The sequence below is a fragment of the Neltuma alba genome, unplaced genomic scaffold (genome assembly GCF_004799145.2).
Source record: "Neltuma alba isolate B1F8T4 unplaced genomic scaffold, ASM479914v2 tig00002721_pilon, whole genome shotgun sequence".
Lineage (NCBI taxonomy): Eukaryota > Viridiplantae > Streptophyta > Magnoliopsida > Fabales > Fabaceae > Neltuma > Neltuma alba.
In genome coordinates this window covers 1-18,959 of record NW_021632986.1, presented here as the reverse complement: position 1 = coordinate 18,959, position 18,959 = coordinate 1, and the positions used below count along the sequence as shown (strand labels likewise).

The 18,959-nt window shown below is 36.1% G+C and overlaps 1 protein-coding gene across 1 annotated transcript; it reads left to right on the top strand.

Moving 5' to 3' along the window:
• Window positions 1–3,457: 3,457 nt before the first annotated feature.
• On the top strand, window positions 3,458–18,915 carry LOC114736133 (phospholipase SGR2; the record flags this gene model as incomplete). Its single annotated transcript, XM_028923911.1, has 15 exons — window positions 3,458–4,026; window positions 5,266–5,366; window positions 5,488–5,682; window positions 6,473–6,628; window positions 7,549–7,620; window positions 7,725–7,877; window positions 11,685–11,735; window positions 12,986–13,156; window positions 14,383–14,532; window positions 16,823–16,888; window positions 16,981–17,505; window positions 17,624–17,702; window positions 17,826–17,914; window positions 18,085–18,157; window positions 18,813–18,915. Coding segments are annotated over exons 1-15 (2,186 nt in total), but the record flags the coding sequence as incomplete, so codon positions are not given.
• Window positions 18,916–18,959: the final 44 nt, after the last annotated feature.

The following is an 18,959-nucleotide window of genomic DNA, read 5'->3' as shown; positions in this document are numbered from 1 at the left end:
CATGCTTGTTAGTAGAGTGCAATGTGATAAGTACCATTTATTCCCTCACTATTAAAACACACAAATAAATTCCGCATCAAATGCACCTTTCCCTTCTTAAACAAATTACATAATCGATCAATGATATCATCACCACCCAGACATATCAACATTCTACAAACTATCATGTCTAGTGAAAAATGAATCAACTTTTTTGGGTAACTACAATTACTATTCAAAAAAGTGAGTCCTCATAAAAACCTTCTCCATTCTCACGATCACTCTCTAAACTCCATAAGAGGAGCCATAACTTCAAGCCTTTCATATTGTTCAACCATTGTTACAAACAAAGAGAGGCAACAGAGAAATATAGACAAAATGGAACCACCTTTTTGAACCTTGTAGAAGGAAAGTAGAGGATCTAAATACGCATGGAGAAATTTAGTGACTATGAGTATATAAATAAACACACTTCATTCACTTCCTTCTACCTATCAAGACAAACATTCACCAAACAACAATAAATGTGCCTTTACGGTTAATGATAGCATAAAGGACACATAGGGAAGAATAGAAAGTACTTACCTCAACTGAAGATTTTCCCTTCTGAAATTTGAATGATAAAAATAACTAAATCAACCTATATTTGCACAACCACTTATAGAATAACTAACTTATAAAGCACACATGGGGTTCAAATACTATAAACTGATACTACACGTCATAATAAAAAGCATGCAGCTAGGGGAAATGAGTCATTACTGTTCTACTAGTCGTTATTATTCATAGAATAGTAATCTGAGTGAGGAGTTGATGAGGATTGTAAAATAGCTCAAACTTGCCATTGATTTTATTTAATATTCTTATAGATAAGTTGGGTCACTTCCTTAGACCCAATATAGAAATATAAGCTTTATTGTTTTATTTATGTTTATCTTTTAAGTTTAGTTACTATATGCTACAAAAAGGGAGAAATTCTTACGTACACCCGCTGTACCATGTCATTTATGCACTAGCCACTAAGATTTTGACAGCTCAAACAATTTTTATCCTATATGTCAGTGCACCTGTCACACCTCTCCCTTCTCTATTAGTTTAATTATCTTTTTTTTTAAAGAAATATGTCTTTTTTTCATTTTCTCTTGCCCGCTCTCGAATCTACAAAATATTTTTCAAAAACTTTCACTCTCCCTCTCTCGGTTACCGCCACTCCTCCCATGTCCCATCTCTCTTTCCCTACCATGCCACTCTCTCTCTCTTCCCCTCCCCTCACTATCTCCCGTCGTTGATGATGCCAACGAGCTTGAAAATTTTTAGTAAGCTCTACTACATGTTCCTCACCTCGATACTTAGCACATCTTTTTGTAAATGGATATCACGAGGTCCAACTCCGTTGAAGTGAAAAAGAGTGGCCTATGCCGCCGATGCCACCTAGAAAATGGGGCAACCTACGAAAGGATCATTGTGGTGCTGCCTTACCGTTTCCAATAAGTGACGATGCTGATCCCTGAGTAAACAACTAGAGCACTTGTAGTGTTGTTGGTGTATTATGAGAGGACTCATAATCGATGACTAGCATGTCGATGCCGGAGGAGGTACAGAACCAAAACATTTCTCATAGGCTGGTAGCTTCTCTTTCTTTTTCATATTCTCCAAATAAATCGGATACCATATGAGAGAGAGATGGAGGAGTAAGGGGAAGAGAGAGAGAATGGCATGGTAGGGGAAGAGAGATGGGAGGAGGGGCATTAAATGAGAGAGGGAAAGTGAAAAATTTTTGCATATCGGAGAGAGAGTGGGAGAAAATAAAAAAACATATATTTCTTAGAAGATAATTAAAATAATGGAGAAGGAAGAGGAGTGACAGGTGGGTTGACATGTAGGATAAAAATTGCTTGAGCTGTTAAAATTTTAGTGGCCAGTGCATAAATGACATAGTACACTTGGTGTACGTAAGAATTTCTCACAAAAAGGAGATGGGATTGGTTTGGGCCTATAAAAAAAAGGTTTGGCTACTATATGTTGTATTATACTACCTCTCTAATATAAAACTTAGAACTAATTCAGAAAAATTAAGAAAGTTATTAAATTACTCGATTATAACACATGCTATATGATTTCTTTAAAATACTTATATGTATCATTAGATTATATATCAATTTATAAGAGTGACAAATTATTTTGGAAAAAAATTGTAAATATAAATACTTTAAGATAGTTTATTAACTTTTTTTAATCTCTCTAAATAAATCAACAGGGTCTTATATTAAAGACGATAGATAGTAAGGGATTAAGGTTTAGATTAGATTAGATTTTCTTTTTAGGCTACAATGTCCTCAGTTCTGTCTTTTAGATTCTTTTCTAGATACAATTATTTTTTTTAAAAGGATTAATTGTATACGTTTCTTTTATTTATTTTTAATAAAAAGGTTTCCTTTTTTTTTTTTAAATTTTTGTACAGAAAGTTGTTTTTATTTTTATGAGAAGATTAATATGCAAGTTTCTATAATTTTATTTTATTTTAATTAATTTTGAGGTTTTTATTAGGTTCTTATAGTTTCTTCAATTATAAGTATTGCTTCATAATTTATTAATTTCTAAGAAAAAGATGTTAATTCTTATAGTTTCTTCAATTGCTTCAAAATTTATTAATCCAAGAAATAGATGTTAACATTGTTATATATATTTAAATAAAATCAAAATAATATAAATTATTAGGAAAATCGTAAAAAAAGAACACTAAAATTTAAAAATTGTACACAAGGACCCTTTTATAAAATTATTGTCAAAATCTATATTATTGTTGTCAAAATACATACTAATCTTGTAACGTGTCCTTATTTGTAATTTTTCTATTTTGACGATTTTTTTCTGCGATCTTTCTTGAATTATTTGTAAGGAGATAATTATAAGTATAATAATTTTTTATTTTTATGATGATAATAAAAAATTTTACTTTATAATTTTATTTTTAATTTTTTAATTTTTATTTCGTATTTTGTAATAGCTTATAAAACATTTAACATACAAAACGTTTTATATTTTATTTTATTGTATTAAAATACGTGTAATTGAAAAAATTATGAGAATCTAAAATATCAAGAATAATAAATTAAATTAAATTTCTCTATGTTCCTACATATCATCTAAACATGTAAAAAGATCACAATTAAAAAAAAAATCTAAACATGCGGGTAATTTAATTATAATTCTATGCGGTGATATGAACGGGGGTAATTATATTCGTAGGTAATTTAATTAATTTTCCCAGTTCAATTTCAAATACTAATCTTGGCCCTGAAAATCCATCACCATCCTCATTGATATATCCCAGGCACCATGCCTCAATGGGTCCCAGGTTTTCGTTATTCCGTGACATTGTTTAAAATGTTTTCATTGTTTTGGTCCGATAAGTATACGTGTTTACCAATTAAATTACCGCCAGCCTTTTCTTCTCCCACTCTCAATACAACCGCCATCTCTCTGTTGCGTCTTCATTTGATTCTTTACCTGACATTCAACACACAACTGCCATTCTTCTGAGAACCCTTTACAATTGTTTATTTGGTGTTCCTTTCTTGGTCGCTTCATTGGGTGTATATAAGGAATTCCATCAATTTTCCCAAGCTTTTCTTCCTTGGCACTTTGGGTTTTCCTTGTATGCGAAACCCTTGTTTGTGAGCTTGGGATAGATAACTAGGAAAGTTCTGCAGCTTCTGGCAATTGACGGAATTTGTTTTTAATTGACTCTATGATCGGGAAAATTACCTGCATTTGCATGTCCATTTTGAGCATAGCAATTTGAACTTCTGGTTCTCCTGTCAATCGCCTCAGGACTGGCCGTGATGGTGGAATCCGAGGATCCCAATCGTGGGGCTGATGAAACTTCCCCTGACTTGCTGAAAAACACGCCTTCTAATATTGCGAGATTGGAGGATGTGATCGAGCATTCTAAAGCAAGGCAGAAGTATCTTGCGCAGACCAGGAGCCCATCTGATGGGGGCGATGTTAGGTGGTACTTTTGTAAGGTCCCATTGGCGGATAATGGTAAGTTTGTGTTTATAGTGATGCTGCATGAGTGGCAGTTTTATAGTGCTGTTGCATGACTGATAATTCAATCCGGTTCCAAAAGTGGCGTGTGATCATACCCTTCCATCTAAAGACAACAGAGTACTGAACTCTTCTGAGGTTTTAATTTGTTCATCGGTTATATCATGAGCATTAGAAGATGTGGGTGCCATTGTCTTGTTTGTTGTTGTAGTGGATGTCAATGATGATTAGAAGATGTGGCTACATCATCCTAAAGTCAAATTATCACCTTCAAAGATGATAATTTTCTTCATTAGTTAGTGCTTCATCCTCATTATCTTTGGACCACTTACTACTATCATCAACCTCTTTCAATGAGATTACGTCAATGCTGTCATGAGGAGTAAATCTTCTCCTTGTCGCCTTATTATGTTTAGCAGTTATCAAACCGTTCACTCTTGAGGCCAAGGTTGAGTGAGTGAGTCTTCAGCACTTCACTTTGCGCCATACTTGAATCAGGACTGTTGTTCGCTAATTACTCTGTAGCATTTGCTACAACTACGTACAAATACCTGATGTAGTTCAGCTGCAGTGAATCTCTGATCTACACTAAAGTTTCTGGCAAAGTGCCAGTTGCTATAGCAGCATGTTACAAGCTATGGCATGCTATTAATAATTATGGAACCAAAAAATGCTGAAAATCAAATTGTACTTTTACGTGCTCTATATTTATGAACTGCTCATTACCATGTTAAGCTTAGAAAGGCTCTTAGAAGCATCTTTTAGGTATCATGATAAGTAAATGCCTGCTTGGTTTCAGCATCTGGTTATTAAAACCAGGCACCGCTCTTTATATCCATTATGTTATTTGGCAGAGGAAGTGTCATGGGCGAACAATTTTTTCTCCTTTTATTATGTGGTTCCAATAATGTGAAACTTGGGTATGTATTGGCTTATCGCTTTGAACATTTATAAACGAACTTATTCTTGTGTAGTCTGCAAAATTTGATAGTCTAGGACTTGTATATGAACACCTACACCTTGTATGCTAGGCTGTCTTAATACTTTGTGCATGCTGGTTTTATTATGTATCTAGAGGCATGGATGAGACTCCTACTTAAAGTCCTTTGTCTGTCATACCTCTTTAACTGTGGAAACGGAGCAATCTCAATTATTCTTGACTAGATCTTGGATCCCCTACGCCAAATACAGAATATGTATTTAATTTTACTCTGGTTTCTTGTCATTTGCACACAGTGTTGTCTGCCTCAGTCCCTTCCACGGAAATAGTGGGAAAGAGTGATTATTTTCGTTTTGGCATGAGAGATTCTTTGGCAATTGAAGCATCTTTTTTGCAGGTAAACTAACATATATTCAGATAAATTTATGCATTTCTCTTTGATATTCCCCTTTGCTAGTGCTTTGTTGTGCTCTTTAGAATTTAGATTGTGACATTCTTTCTTGTATATGAATTTGCAGAGAGAGGAAGAATTGCTTTCAAGTTGGTGGAGAGAATATGCAGAATGCAGTATTGGTCCAAGAGAAAGACAAAGTACTGATAGCAAAATAGATAAACATGGTCATGGATCTTCTAAGGGGAGTACTTGGCCATCAGAATTATATGAGATTGAGGAAGAGAGAGTTGGTGTTCCTGTAAAAGGGGGACTATATGAGGTAGCGTTTGTCTTATTTTTGTTGTTAGTTTTCTGCAGCAGTTTCAATAACATAGCATGTAGCATTTTCTTTGGAGATTGTGCCATCTGATAGCAGCCAACAGAAGGACTAAATTTCTGACGAGTTTACTTCCCATATCAAGAAATTAATGAGAAGCAATTTATTGATTATGATCTGAGTAAGATATGGCCCAAGTATTTTAAAAGCTGGAACCTCTTTCTTCCTGCAAGAAATGAGGTTGTCGAACATGTGTGTGTTGGTACATTGAATACTTTAAAAATCTTGAGAAGCTAGGCTTACACTGTTTTATATTTCTTTTAAGGAAATGAAAGACTATACAAAGAATAAAATGGAGAATGTGAAATTAGATGCTTTCTTTGTTTGTGAAATAGAGGCACCAGTTCTAGATTGAGCTCCTTCAATACCTGAGACAATATTCCTACTTCCTTGCGTATATCAGAAGAAATAGAACCACCAATTTAAAATTTAGTTCATTCTTAATTTCCCATGAGAACAACAAAAATCTTATGTGTGGATATTTTATGTTTTTCTAGCTTCCCTTGCACATTTATTGATGTAATATCCAGATCTAAACTCATTCATGTGTCTAACTTACATTTTAAGCATGTAAGGGAATGGAGATAATTATCACTTTTCCCATCAGTATATTTAGAATGTTGCTAAGTGCATATTTGAATTTGGTTTGATGCATAATTTTAAGATAATATGGTTTCTTTCTCTCTGCTCCTCTTTATATTCTCTTCAAGTGTGTGATGGTCAATTGATGCAGGTAGATTTAATAAAACGACATTGTTTCCCTGTGTATTGGAATGGAGAAAATCGACGTGTTCTAAGAGGTCATTGGTTTGCACGTAAAGGGGGTTTGGATTGGCTCCCACTCCGTGAAGATGTTGCTGAACAGTTAGAGGTTGCATATCGTAATCAGGTCTGTAAAAATAGCACAATTTCAGGATGTGCTTTTTCAAAGTTAGTGCTTTAACGCCAAATAGGTCCATAAGCAAGCATGTTATCTCTGAAAATAAGGGCCCGAATAATCTGTCTTATAGTATCCTAACATTATGATTTAAAGAACAACAAATATTTCATCTTAGAATAAAAAATATTGGGCTAAAATCATGTGGCTCACAACACTCTTATTATTTATATTTAATTCATGGGATCCACTGATTGGTATTTTTCCTGGGATCTCCTATATGCGTAGCATATTCCCTTCTAAAGAACTAGTAAATCAGCAAATTATTTCTTTTATTTTCTTCTACTATTCTTATTTTCTTCTTAAGCTTAAAACAATGACATATCTACTTACTAGTTCAGGCTTCATGTGATGCGATATTGGTAGCCCTTGGTTTCCTTTGTATAATAATAATGTAAATGAAGTGCTTAGAAATTCTATGGGGTAGTTAGGAAATAGTCATTAGTTAGTTAATAGCCGTTGGACTCTGCTAGTCATTAGTTTGTTAATAGCTGTTGGACTCTGCTTCCTCTATTTGTAATTGCGTTGTGATCAAGAGACTAATGTGTTGAACTTCTCAGTTTCTCCCTCTAAATTCCTCTGTTCTTCTCTCTTACACTCTAGCACCTCTTCTCTGTATTTCCCTTCCTCTCCCTGCCCTCTCCTTTCTCCATCTCTTACTTGTGTGAATTACAAACCTCCATCAGCCCCCCCCAAACCAAAAAAAAAAGACAAATCCCTAGTGTAGTTGTGGAGGCTACTTAGATTACATTTCACATTCTTCTTCATTTGTAGAGAAGTAGATCGGGGGTTGGGAGCCAAAACATGTTTATTCTTGTTTGTAATCTCTGTTTCGAGGGCAACAAAGATTTATGTTTGATGGGGTCTTACAGGTTTGGCATCGTAGGACGTTTCAGCCATCAGGACTTTTTGCAGCTCGTGTCGATTTGCAAGGATCAACCCCTGTATGCAATTGATTTTGAAGAAATGATTATTATTTTATATTCATTATATTGTGTTCATTGTCAACATCTTGGCTGTCACTTTATGTCCTGTTTTGGTCATGTAGGGCCTGCATGCTCTTTTCACTGGAGAGGATGATACGTGGGAGGCCTGGCTAAATGTGGATTCTTCTGGATTTTCTAATATTGCTAGTTTCGCTGGTAATGGGATCAAGCTAAGACGTGGTTATTCCCCATCGAACTCACCAAAACCAACCCAGGTTCTCTTTCTGTCTTTCTTGAGGTTTTATTGTTTAGATAGTCATGGCATGCTACGTTACTTCTCTTTCATCTATCAGTGACTGTATATCCTTGTGAAACGCTGTTATAATTGGGTGAGGGAAAGATATTGAGGTCTGGGGTTTTGTCAACAATGCCTTGATACCTGGTAATTGAGTATAAGAATCAAAATTTGATGAACGAGGAGGCTTACATAAAGGTGGTACACTCTATGTCGATCCTTTGAATATTTTAAAGGTAAACTCAAGATAATGATTGAGGATAATTTAGGCTTTTAGTAGTAATAGACTCTAAAACATTAGATTATAATATATTAGACTCTAGTTGAAGATAAGGTCTTAGTCTATTAGAAATTCCACTTGGTAGGTGTCTTTACAAAATGCAATCTTAGGGCGTTCTAATCCCCATAAGGGTCTGAGCTAAGAAGAGTTTGTATAGTTGTAATTATCTGCTGATTTTCTCTTATAGCATTTACTTTTTCTTTGAATCTAGATTTGGACTTTTGGTTTTACCTGTGTTCATTTATTTTCTATCGTATCCTCCAAACACAAGATGGCTTGATTGGGATAAATTATGGGGATGGTTAAATCTAGTAATACCCTTAAAAAAAAAAGGGAAAATATTGTTTGTCTGACTGAATTGGATTAATAATAATGCTTTGTTGTTGATTTGTGTGCCTATAACATTCATTTCTCTTCCTATCTCTGCTATTTTATTGATAGTTTGGATTACTCTTCTATACTATCAGGTAGTATGACTTTTGTGGAATAAGCTGTTTAGAGTCTTCTTTTAGTCAGTTGCAAACCTTAAAGGGACCGGATGGGAAAAGAGGCCATGACACTGTCAATGGATTTTGGGGAATGATTTTGTTTATGGCCTCACTTTGGTGCCCTGCGCATGTTAGGGTATCTATTTTTAAGATTTGTAGAGAGATTGGGCTGCTTTTCTCCGTGTTTGATCACTAAATTTTTTTTTTCCTGTCTTAATTGTCTTTATTTCTTCAGTTCCTTTAGGGGGATGTCTTATAATCTCTGTGAAATGAGAGAGTTTATTGATGCATTTGATACTGAATACTAAGCTATTTGTGGAGACAGTGATAGTAGACAGAGACGAAACAGAGAGTATTTTCATTCACAAAACGAAATGGTGGACGGTACATCAATATATTTCCCCCAATCATCACACGTCAGCAACGTATCTCTTTCTCTCTCTATAACAAACCTATAACTAACCCCATAGCAAAGGTTTACCTGAATGTTGAAATAACCGTCCCCGTATTATTATTTATCATTTACTATTTATCATATATCAAATACTCCCCCCCCTATGGAAGATCCTTGTCCACAAGGATGGTGGGAGCTTGTGGTGCAGCCGTGGAAAAATGCGGGAACTGGTGTTGAATAGCAGTAAGATCCTCCCAGGTGGCATCTTCTGGTTGAGTCAGCTTCCAACGAATTAAGACCTGTGTAACCGGAAGATTGTGGCGCTTAATGATCTTCCTACCAAGAATCTCCTCCGGTTCTAGCCAAAAATGACCCTGGTCGTCAATAGGGGGCAAAGTGGGAGATAAGTGACCCACAGAACCAACATGCTTCTTGAGGAGAGAAACGTGGAAAACGGGATGAACTCTTGTTTCTGCTGGCAGCTCCAGTTCATAAGCAACAGCCCCTACGCGTTTGAGGATCTTGAAGGGCCCAAAATAGCGGGCCGCAAGCTTATGTAGAGAAGAGTTATTGAGCAGGTTCCTTTGAAAGGGGTGAAGCTTCAAATAGACCATATCTCCCACTGCAAATTGGCGTTCGGTCCTATGCTTATTAGCATAGCTGATCATGCGATGTTGGGCCTTTAATAGGTGCTGTTTCAGAACCTGCAGAACCAATTCCCGGGACATACAAGCCCTGTCAACCAAGTCGTTTGGTGAATCTCCTGATATGTATGGTAGATGAATAGGGGGAGCTACCCCATAGACAGCTTCAAACGGAGTCATTCCTGTTGCCGAGTGATAAGTCGTGTTGTACCTGCGACTCTATCTCAGTTTTCTGCAGAGGCCCGTAACGATAAGGTCTGCAATTGATTGGTTTATTGTCAACTAGAGGGATGGAGCGATCAAACAGCCGAGATGGGGGCAATTCGTGCGGCTCGTCAAATACATGGCTATACCGTTCCAGCAATTGCTGCAGCTCCACGTGTTGTGTCTTAGAGAGTTCAGTATTCGAATCCAAGTCTAGTAACAGGTGCGATGGGACATGAATCAGGTAAACATGTTGAGCGACCAAGAAAGCTTTAGGGGACCCGAGTTCTTCAGATGCAAGATTGCCATTATCATGGAGAGCCTGAATCGTTGCCTCCTGCATTCTGGCAGAGCAAGTAGCGTTCGCCAAGGACGTCGGCGCAACATTTAGAACGAGCTTCTGGATGTCCGGTCGCAGACCTCCGATAAAAAGGTCAATGGCCACCTCCTCCGGTATGTCTACTTCACACAACAATTCGTCAAACTTCTTCTCATAATCCATCACAAGGCCTGTACCCTGTTGCAGTAGTTTGAGGGCGATTAACGGTTTTTCCTCCTTGACATCGGAGAACTTAGCTTCCATGTGCTTGAAATATTCGTCCCAGCTAACTTCCGAAAAAGCTCTATGTCGCATGAAGGTCTGGTGCCAGCGAAGGGCATGCCCTTCTAGATGAATAGAAAGGAGGCGAATACGCTGATCAGTGGGGGTTCCGTCGACTTCGAAAAACTGACGGCAGTGGTAGGCCCATCCCTTGAAGTCATCACCATCGAATCGAGGAAACTCAACTCGGCTATGTTTCGTGGGAATGACATATAAGGATGATGGTTGCTGGAACAACTCGTTCAAGGAACCAAATGTGGGCATGCGCGGCGGTGTAGCAGAGTGAGAGGCCCCATCCCCCACCGACGGTCGTTTCCCATGCTCAGAGAGGGAAGAGAGTTTGGAATTAATTTCCTTAAAGTAATGCTCAAATCTGACGGAAGAGTTTTTAAGGTCATTACGAAGATCAGAAAGGTCCTGAGCGTGTTTGTCCAAGCGGTCGTTAATGGAGTCGATGGTCCCTTGCTGCAAGTCAAGGCGCTGTTCCATGTCCCCGAGACGTTCGGATGATCGCGTCTCCGGCATCTTGGACCGGAGAGAGGGCTCTGATACCCTTTTGATAGTAGACAGAGACGAAACAGAGAGTATTTTCATTCACAAAACGAAATGGTGGACGGTACATCAATATATTTCCCCCAATCATCACACGTCAGCAACGTATCTCTTTCTCTCTCTATAACAAACCTATAACTAACCCCATAGCAAAGGTTTACCTGAATGCTGAAATAACCGTCCCCGTATTATTATTTATCATTTGGAGCATATAAATAATATGCACCAAGTTTATTACATATGTAGTTGATCCAAGAATCTCACTTTCTTTGACTTAACAAACTTAGTACCAAGAAAACCAGATCAATATTCTCCCTTATAAAATGGCAATCGACTTCTATATGTTTAGTTCTGTCATGAAATACATATTGGAAATTATATGCATTGTTGCTTGATTATTTTCCAATGTTGAACTCTTCCTCCTCACTTGTATCTCCCAAATATTTTAATGAAGTACTTCTATTTTGTTGGAAAAAAATTGTCCCACTCTTCTTTCTGAATGAAATTGCATTTTCTATTCATGAAAAAAGAAAAAATTGAACATTTGTATGTTCTTCCCAGCTGGTAGAAGGGAAATTAAGACTTCTCCCTTTGTTACTAAATGTCATCATTTCAATTTCCCAGGATGAGTTGCGTCAGCAGAAGGAGGAGGAGATGGATGATTACTGTTCACAGGTATGTACTATAAAACCATTTATACATCATTATATAGGTCACAAGTTTTTATCTGCTGTTGTAAAATGAACACAGGTTTAGGAAATTGGCCTAATATTTTTGTGATAACCCCTTTGGTACTAGATGCAGGATTCAAATAACTAATTTATAAAGATTGAGAAAATTAGTTAAGTTAGTTATTTGAAAATTAGTTAAGTTAGTTATTTGAAAATTAGTTAAGTTAGTTATTTTTAAGAAAATATGTGTTGGTTTCCCTAAAGTACGCCTTGAATGATTTACATTGTTTACTACTTCGTTGATGGGAAACTTCTTTAACGTGTGCAATCAATAGGGAGAGTTTAGTAAAAAGTTATAAATTTGGGAGACAATATGGATTGAGATCTTATATTTAGAATTAGTGCAAATCCCTCTACTAACTCTTAAATTTAGGTCTGGAGGAGTATATGCAATAATTGACCTCAAGGAGACAATATGTAATAATGCACAATATTGAATTTAAGTAGTTTTGATGTTTTCTGGTAGAAATAAAAATAAACTTTTGCAATCTGTTTTTCTGAGTAAATATTTGGGAAAACATAATCTATAGTGAAAAAGAATAGCTATTCCAGTGGTGGTATTTCCATATATACTTCTTCCGTGATATTCTCTCTTTCTTCAATCTCTGCATAATTCTTATATCAATAAAAAGTAACTTATCATAAGAAAATGGGACATAGGTCTTAGCCCAACTATTTGCTGCTAACAGCGGCCTGTGCCATTGATGCTAACGACCGGCTAGTAGCATGGCTGCCCAGTATTCCTCTGAAAAGTAGCGTGTGAGAGAAAGAGAGCATATGAGCAGCAGCTGCCAGACATTGCCTCCAAAGAGGCAGTGGTAATAATTTTTCTTGGAGAGTCATGAGCAAGTACAAGCATGTTTTCCCTTAATCTGAGTTAGACAATGTTAAATGAGATGAGAGTATACAACTCAATTTGTAGTCTCTATGTGAATAGATCTACATATGTAGTTATCAGTGTTCTACAGTCTTTTCTTTCTCCTTTCCCTTTCCAATGTGAAAATGCGACATACATTTGAATCTTCTGAAGCCTTTTTGTCAACTGGACTATTCCCCCCCCCCCCCGGGGACACAAGGAACTGTTCTGCTTTTAGTAGTTTCAGAAAATAGTTTGATCATGTGTCACTGGTATTGTTTTCTTCCAATTTTTCCTGAACCTGCTTGAACGAGTTATATGACAATAACTAATTGTAGGTCCCTGTTCAACACTTGGTATTTATGGTTCATGGGATTGGGCAAAGGTTGGAAAAGTCTAATTTGGTGGATGATGTGGCCAATTTTCGGCATATTACAGAAACTCTGGCAGAGCAGCACCTTACTTCACACCAACGTGGCACTCAAAGGGTCCTCTTTATCCCATGTCAGGTATCTAATATTTGGTATTTCTTCCCTTCCTCTTGGTTTGTATGTTTTTAAGCTTTTAATGAATTTTTTTTTCTTATTTTCTGCAATGCAAAGGTTACTTCCTACCTGTAAGGACACTTGCCGGCTTGCCGCAGTTTCCCCATTCTATAAAATTGAACATTTTCTTACCTTATTATCCTCTCACACTTTGGCACATTCTCTACTGTTTAGCTTTTAGATACATTTTAAGGGACTAAGTGAGCTAGCCTACAGATAGCAACTTTGCAAGAGGGCATTCTACCTTCTGAAAGACTTGCTGTGTTCTTTTTATATTTTAAATTTAAATATCTATTAATGTGAATAATAAACAGAACGAAGAAAATTCCTTAATATTTTTTCATAACATTGTTTCAAGAAAATTCCTTATATTTTTTCATAACACTGTTCCGATGTGCATGCAAGGCAGAGGCTCGTAGGAGTTAATATTAACAATGACAAATTTATTCCTATTAATTAGAAATTATTCTAACATATTAAGACAAATATATGCAGAATATCGTGACAGTTTATTTGAGGGAAATGACTAAAGAAGATGATAGTGTAATTAAAATAAATGTTTATTCATAAATATAAGGACACTTATAGTTTGGCACCAACCGGACCCTGTGGGGCAAGAAATATGATTCCTTTCTCATCCTCTCTCTGAGGAATGCGGGAAGGAGATCAAAGAGTGGTACAATCGCTTAAATGAAGGCAACGTGCCAGGAAAGAAAGTGCTTACCACAAAATACCAACAAGACGATGAGAATTCCCCTTAGGAAGAGTTTATCCCTTATCACAAGGATAACTCCAAATATTGGGCCCTGGATGGAACAGTTCTCACAGGGTAATTTGGGAATTTTTGCTTGAGTTCTAACTACTATGGATTTGTTATCTGGGAATCAATTGACTTGAAGCTTTTATTGCCAACAGGAGACTAGTATGAGAATGTAGATTTCCTGATATCTTGGATGGTACATTGAAGTTTTAAAGAAACAATAATACTCATGGTCGCATGAAAAACATACTATAGTTCTATGATTATTCATCCTTTTATTGTTGAACCCTTTTTTCTTTCTGAACACACATTGGTATATGCAATTGGTTGCTTATGATGCAGAATATTGAATATCTGTTTCTTTTCTTATTGTTTCCTTATGTTTATTACATTTATTTAGATTAATTAATATCTAATTGCATATCAACAGTGGAGAAAAGGATTGAAGCTTAGTGGTGAAAGTGCCGTTGAGAAAATAACCTTGGATGGAGTACGGGGACTGCGAGTCATGCTAAGCGCTACAGTTCATGATGTGTTATATTATATGAGCCCAATCTACTGTCAAGACATAATTGACTCGGTAATGCATGCATCATATGTTATACATTGTTTCCTACATTTTCTTTTTAAACTATATATATTGAACTTTGTTATTTCAAGCATCTATTTTCTATTGGGAGCCAGCTACTTCACCATCTCTCACATGCCTCCTTCAAAACTCATTCCCTGTTGCTAGCAAGTTTTAGCTCATTCACCACCTAATTTCTAAATGAATGCCATCTGAGTTTTGGAAAGTTATGATTATATTACATCGGTGAACATTGTTAATGTTTATCGAATATTTTTATTGATCTGACTGATTTCAAAATATATACTTTCAGTCTTTGTGGCTTTAAGGCAAAACTAGCGAAGGGGTTGATTTTGAATGGGGGGCCATAACTGAGGCTAGTGATTTTGGGAAATGCTATATGTATATTTTGGTCAAAAGTGAGATACTAGTTGCTCGTTACTTACATTGGCTACTTCGCATCACTGAGCAGGTGGTCCACCCGAACTTTTCTCATTGGAAAATTAATTAGTCCCTATAGTTTACATGCATGTCCAAGTAAGTCCTATGCTGTTAAATTTGTGAGCAAAGAACCCAGAAAAATAATTCTCTCAATTACACGACTCCTTAAAAGTTAGGTAACAGCAGACTTGCTACTCAATACTTAGGAACAAGGGAAAATGTCAGACGTATAAAGCAATCTAAATGAGAAAATATCATGCCTACAAATCAGGGATAAAACATATAATCACAAATTGCCAACAAATATTTAGATAAAACTAGACTAAGTGGGGACAAATTTTGCCAATGCTCTCCTTTAAATTGGAGAATAGATGTTCAGCATCCCTAGCTTGCAACTTAGTTCTCCAAACCTTTTTCTTGAGAGTTCTTTCAAAAGAAAATCTGGAACTTGCATGTTGATGGATATTTGTGATTGGTCTGTTATAGCTGATTCTATTTTCTCCTTTTTAAATTGACAGTCTATCAGAACATGTACGGTCTTATCATGTTTTATAGGACATTTGGCAATGCCAATAGTGGCTGTGTTGGTACACCAAACTTTCATGGGGGATTGGACTCCAATCTTCCATTCAACTAGTAAAGCTATGCCGTGATATTCAGCTTTTGCATTGCTACTTGCTACTACTAGGGTTTTACTCCTCCAAATGATAAGGTTCCCCTTTGTGCAGTACCCATTTGTTGACCTACTGTTGGTGATTGAACTTACCTAATTTTCACCGGTGTTAACCTCAGCTCCTACTGGTCTTTCTTTCTTGAAGAATAAACCTTTTTTCCAGTTGCGTTTTATGGGTACCTGAGAATTTGAATGTTTCTTCCATACACTCCTTGGTCTAGCTACTTCCATTCCAAGGAAATATCTCAAGCTTTCCCAATTCATTGAATCAAATTCTGCAGCCAAAGATCTTCTTAAATGACTTATTCGCTCAAGATCATCTACTAGAATGACCATATCATTCACATATACAATTAAGACTGATAACTTGCTACTATGTGTGTACCTTATAAACAAATTGTGGGAATATTGTGCATTAATTGTAAATATCAGTTAGTATAGTCTTTATTGGAATTTATTAGTATTTACGGGACTTTGAGGTTTTATCCCCCCTTGATGTATATATATTTTTTCTCGTAACTCACTATCACAAGAAATAAGAAAAAAACACATTTCTTCTCTCAATTATTCCACACAAAGTTGGTCCATTTGACACTGGATATAGTTGCTTTGCTACTCTGTTTAATACCATAGATATATTTGTGCAGCCTCTATTTATACTTCTTTGCTACCCTAGTGAACATCTCCATGTATACTTCTTTCTCCAAGCCTTTATTTAGGAATTCGTTTTTGGTATTTAGATGATGTAGTGGCCAATCTAAATTTGCTGCTAATGAGAGGATTTTGATGATGTTGAACTTTGCAAATAGAGCAAAAGTCCCTTGGTAGGCCAAGCACAGGTTGTGAATAACACCCTTTATTATTGCATCTTACATCACATAAGTCCTGCTCACAGGCCATGAAAGGATATAAATCGACCAAGTTGTGAAATTTTATGATTATTGCAGGCTTAAATAATTTGCAAACCATAAATACTGCTCTTGGATGACCCCTCAAAACTTAACAGTGGAAATTGCTTGGAATTGTACAAAACCGAATAGTGAGCATATTTATTAACGTACTAAATACATGATAAAATTCATTGTATCTCAAAGGAATTGGTCAAGTTAGAAAAATGAGATTTTATCCCATCGGACAAAGTTGATTAGAATAATATTTCTTTTGACTCATCAATGTACACTTTTGTAGGTATCAACCCAACTAAATCGGCTGTATTTGAAGTTTCTCAAACGCAATCCAGGATATGAGGGAAAGGTGCTTGTCAAAAACATTGGATCATTGGCTGAATTTTGTGAATTTTAATTTTCTACTTTTATGATCGCCTGTTTTTGCTGCATGTTGTGTAGGTTTCAATATATGCTCATTCTCTGGGAAGTGTGCTTTCCTATGATATTCTTTGCCATCAAGAAAATCTGTCCTCTCCGTGTCCAATTGATTCAATGTATAAGGAACATTATGAGCATGAAAATCCTCTTCTCACTGTGAAGGATCATCGTTCTGGGAGCTACTCATCAAGTCTTCAGAATGATATGATGAGCATAGCAAGTCTGTCTGATGAAAAAATGACTGCCAATCAGACCCCTTTAGAAATGGAGGCACAATATTCTGGGGACTCCTCGCTTTTATGTCCTACTTTACCAATTGTACACAAATATGCTATGGAACATGACACTCAGAAACCAGAGCATGAGAGTGATGTTCATGATTTCCTTGCTGATTTGGGTAATGCACCTCATGAGAAAACTGAAGCATTATTGAAGACCGAGAATATGAAGGCCAGGATTCCTGCTGATGGTTTGGAGAGATTGAATGAAGAGGAACATGAGAATATAAGCAACAAGGATGAAGTAATCAGAATGCTCAGGGAAGAGGTGAAGTAACAATTTCTACTATTTTTCTTAGTAATCTAAATAACCATGAACTTGTTATATATATATATATATATATATATATAAAAATTGCTGATAATTGATAGTTTCCGTCATTTAGGTTAATTCATTGAAAACCAAGCTTGTGGAACTTGAATCACATGGTAGCAGCCAGCATTCAAAAGAAGACCTAGGTTCTGGTAGCTACTAGTGTTCTCTATAAATTTGAATATATATGGTGAATGATTTATACGGTCATCTGACTTCTAATTTTTGATTGTATGACAAAGACCAAAAAATAAAACGTTGCATGTGTATGCCAGGGAAACACTCATATGAGAAGTTGCCTTCAGCAGAAGATGCACCAAAGAGTTACACCCCTTATATCAAATACACAAAGCTCCAATTCAAGGTATAAGGAGAAAAAATTGTTATCTGGTGTGTACAGATCTTTAAAGATTTACATTTTGCTTGTAGTTTTTTAAAAATCTAATTTGTCGCAAAATATGGACCATTTTTAAAAAAAATTATGCTGTAATCATTTCCTGTCTTGCTCGTACGATTGAAATGCTTATATTGCAGGTTGATACATTCTTTGCTGTTGGTTCCCCTCTTGGAGTGTTTCTTGCCCTTCGTAATATCCGTATTGGCATTGGTAGTAATTTCTAAGTGACTTGTTAATGTTCCTTTCATTTTTCAATTATTGCACATCGTATGCTTTTAGAAGCCAGAATTTATATGTTCAGATGTAGTTTTCCACATTTTGGCACTCCGCGTTTATATTTTCCCTGAGGACCTTGCCAGTAATGTGCAATTCCTGTACTATCATGGCTTTTAAAATTTTAAACGGTGGGCTATAAAGTATGTTAAGCTTAAAGAGATTATGTTGGAGGATGTTAAGGGGAATAATTGATCAATTATGAAATATCTGCAAGTTCCTAAACTCATATTTCAAGGAATGATATTGGCTCACATAACTCGAGGCTCAACGAGCAAGTATAATCCTATCCCTGAAGTCTTTATTCAAATCCTCCGTTATACACAAATTCTCAGTTATATATCTGAAATTGCCCCTGTTGTCCCAAATTTTTAAATTATAATAACTTCACAATAATTAAAAAAAAATAGTCTTGTTATACTTCATTAGATTCATAGTGAATGGATTTTATCCTTTTGGGTGATTTTGTAGAATTTAAGAGGTATAACTAGAATCAGCTTTGTCCATGTTTGCTTCCAAAATTTACTTGTTTTATTTCCAAAAGGCATGTTTTTGAATTTAAGTATTTTATGTTCTTTTCCACTTATTCCAGGAAGAGGCCAAGAATATTGGGGGGAGGAGAATATAATTGAACAGATGCCAGCATGCCGCCAGATGTTCAACATTTTTCACCCCTATGATCCAGTGGCTTACAGGTATGTCAAAATTATCACCACGATGCACTCCCTCTTTTGTTTAA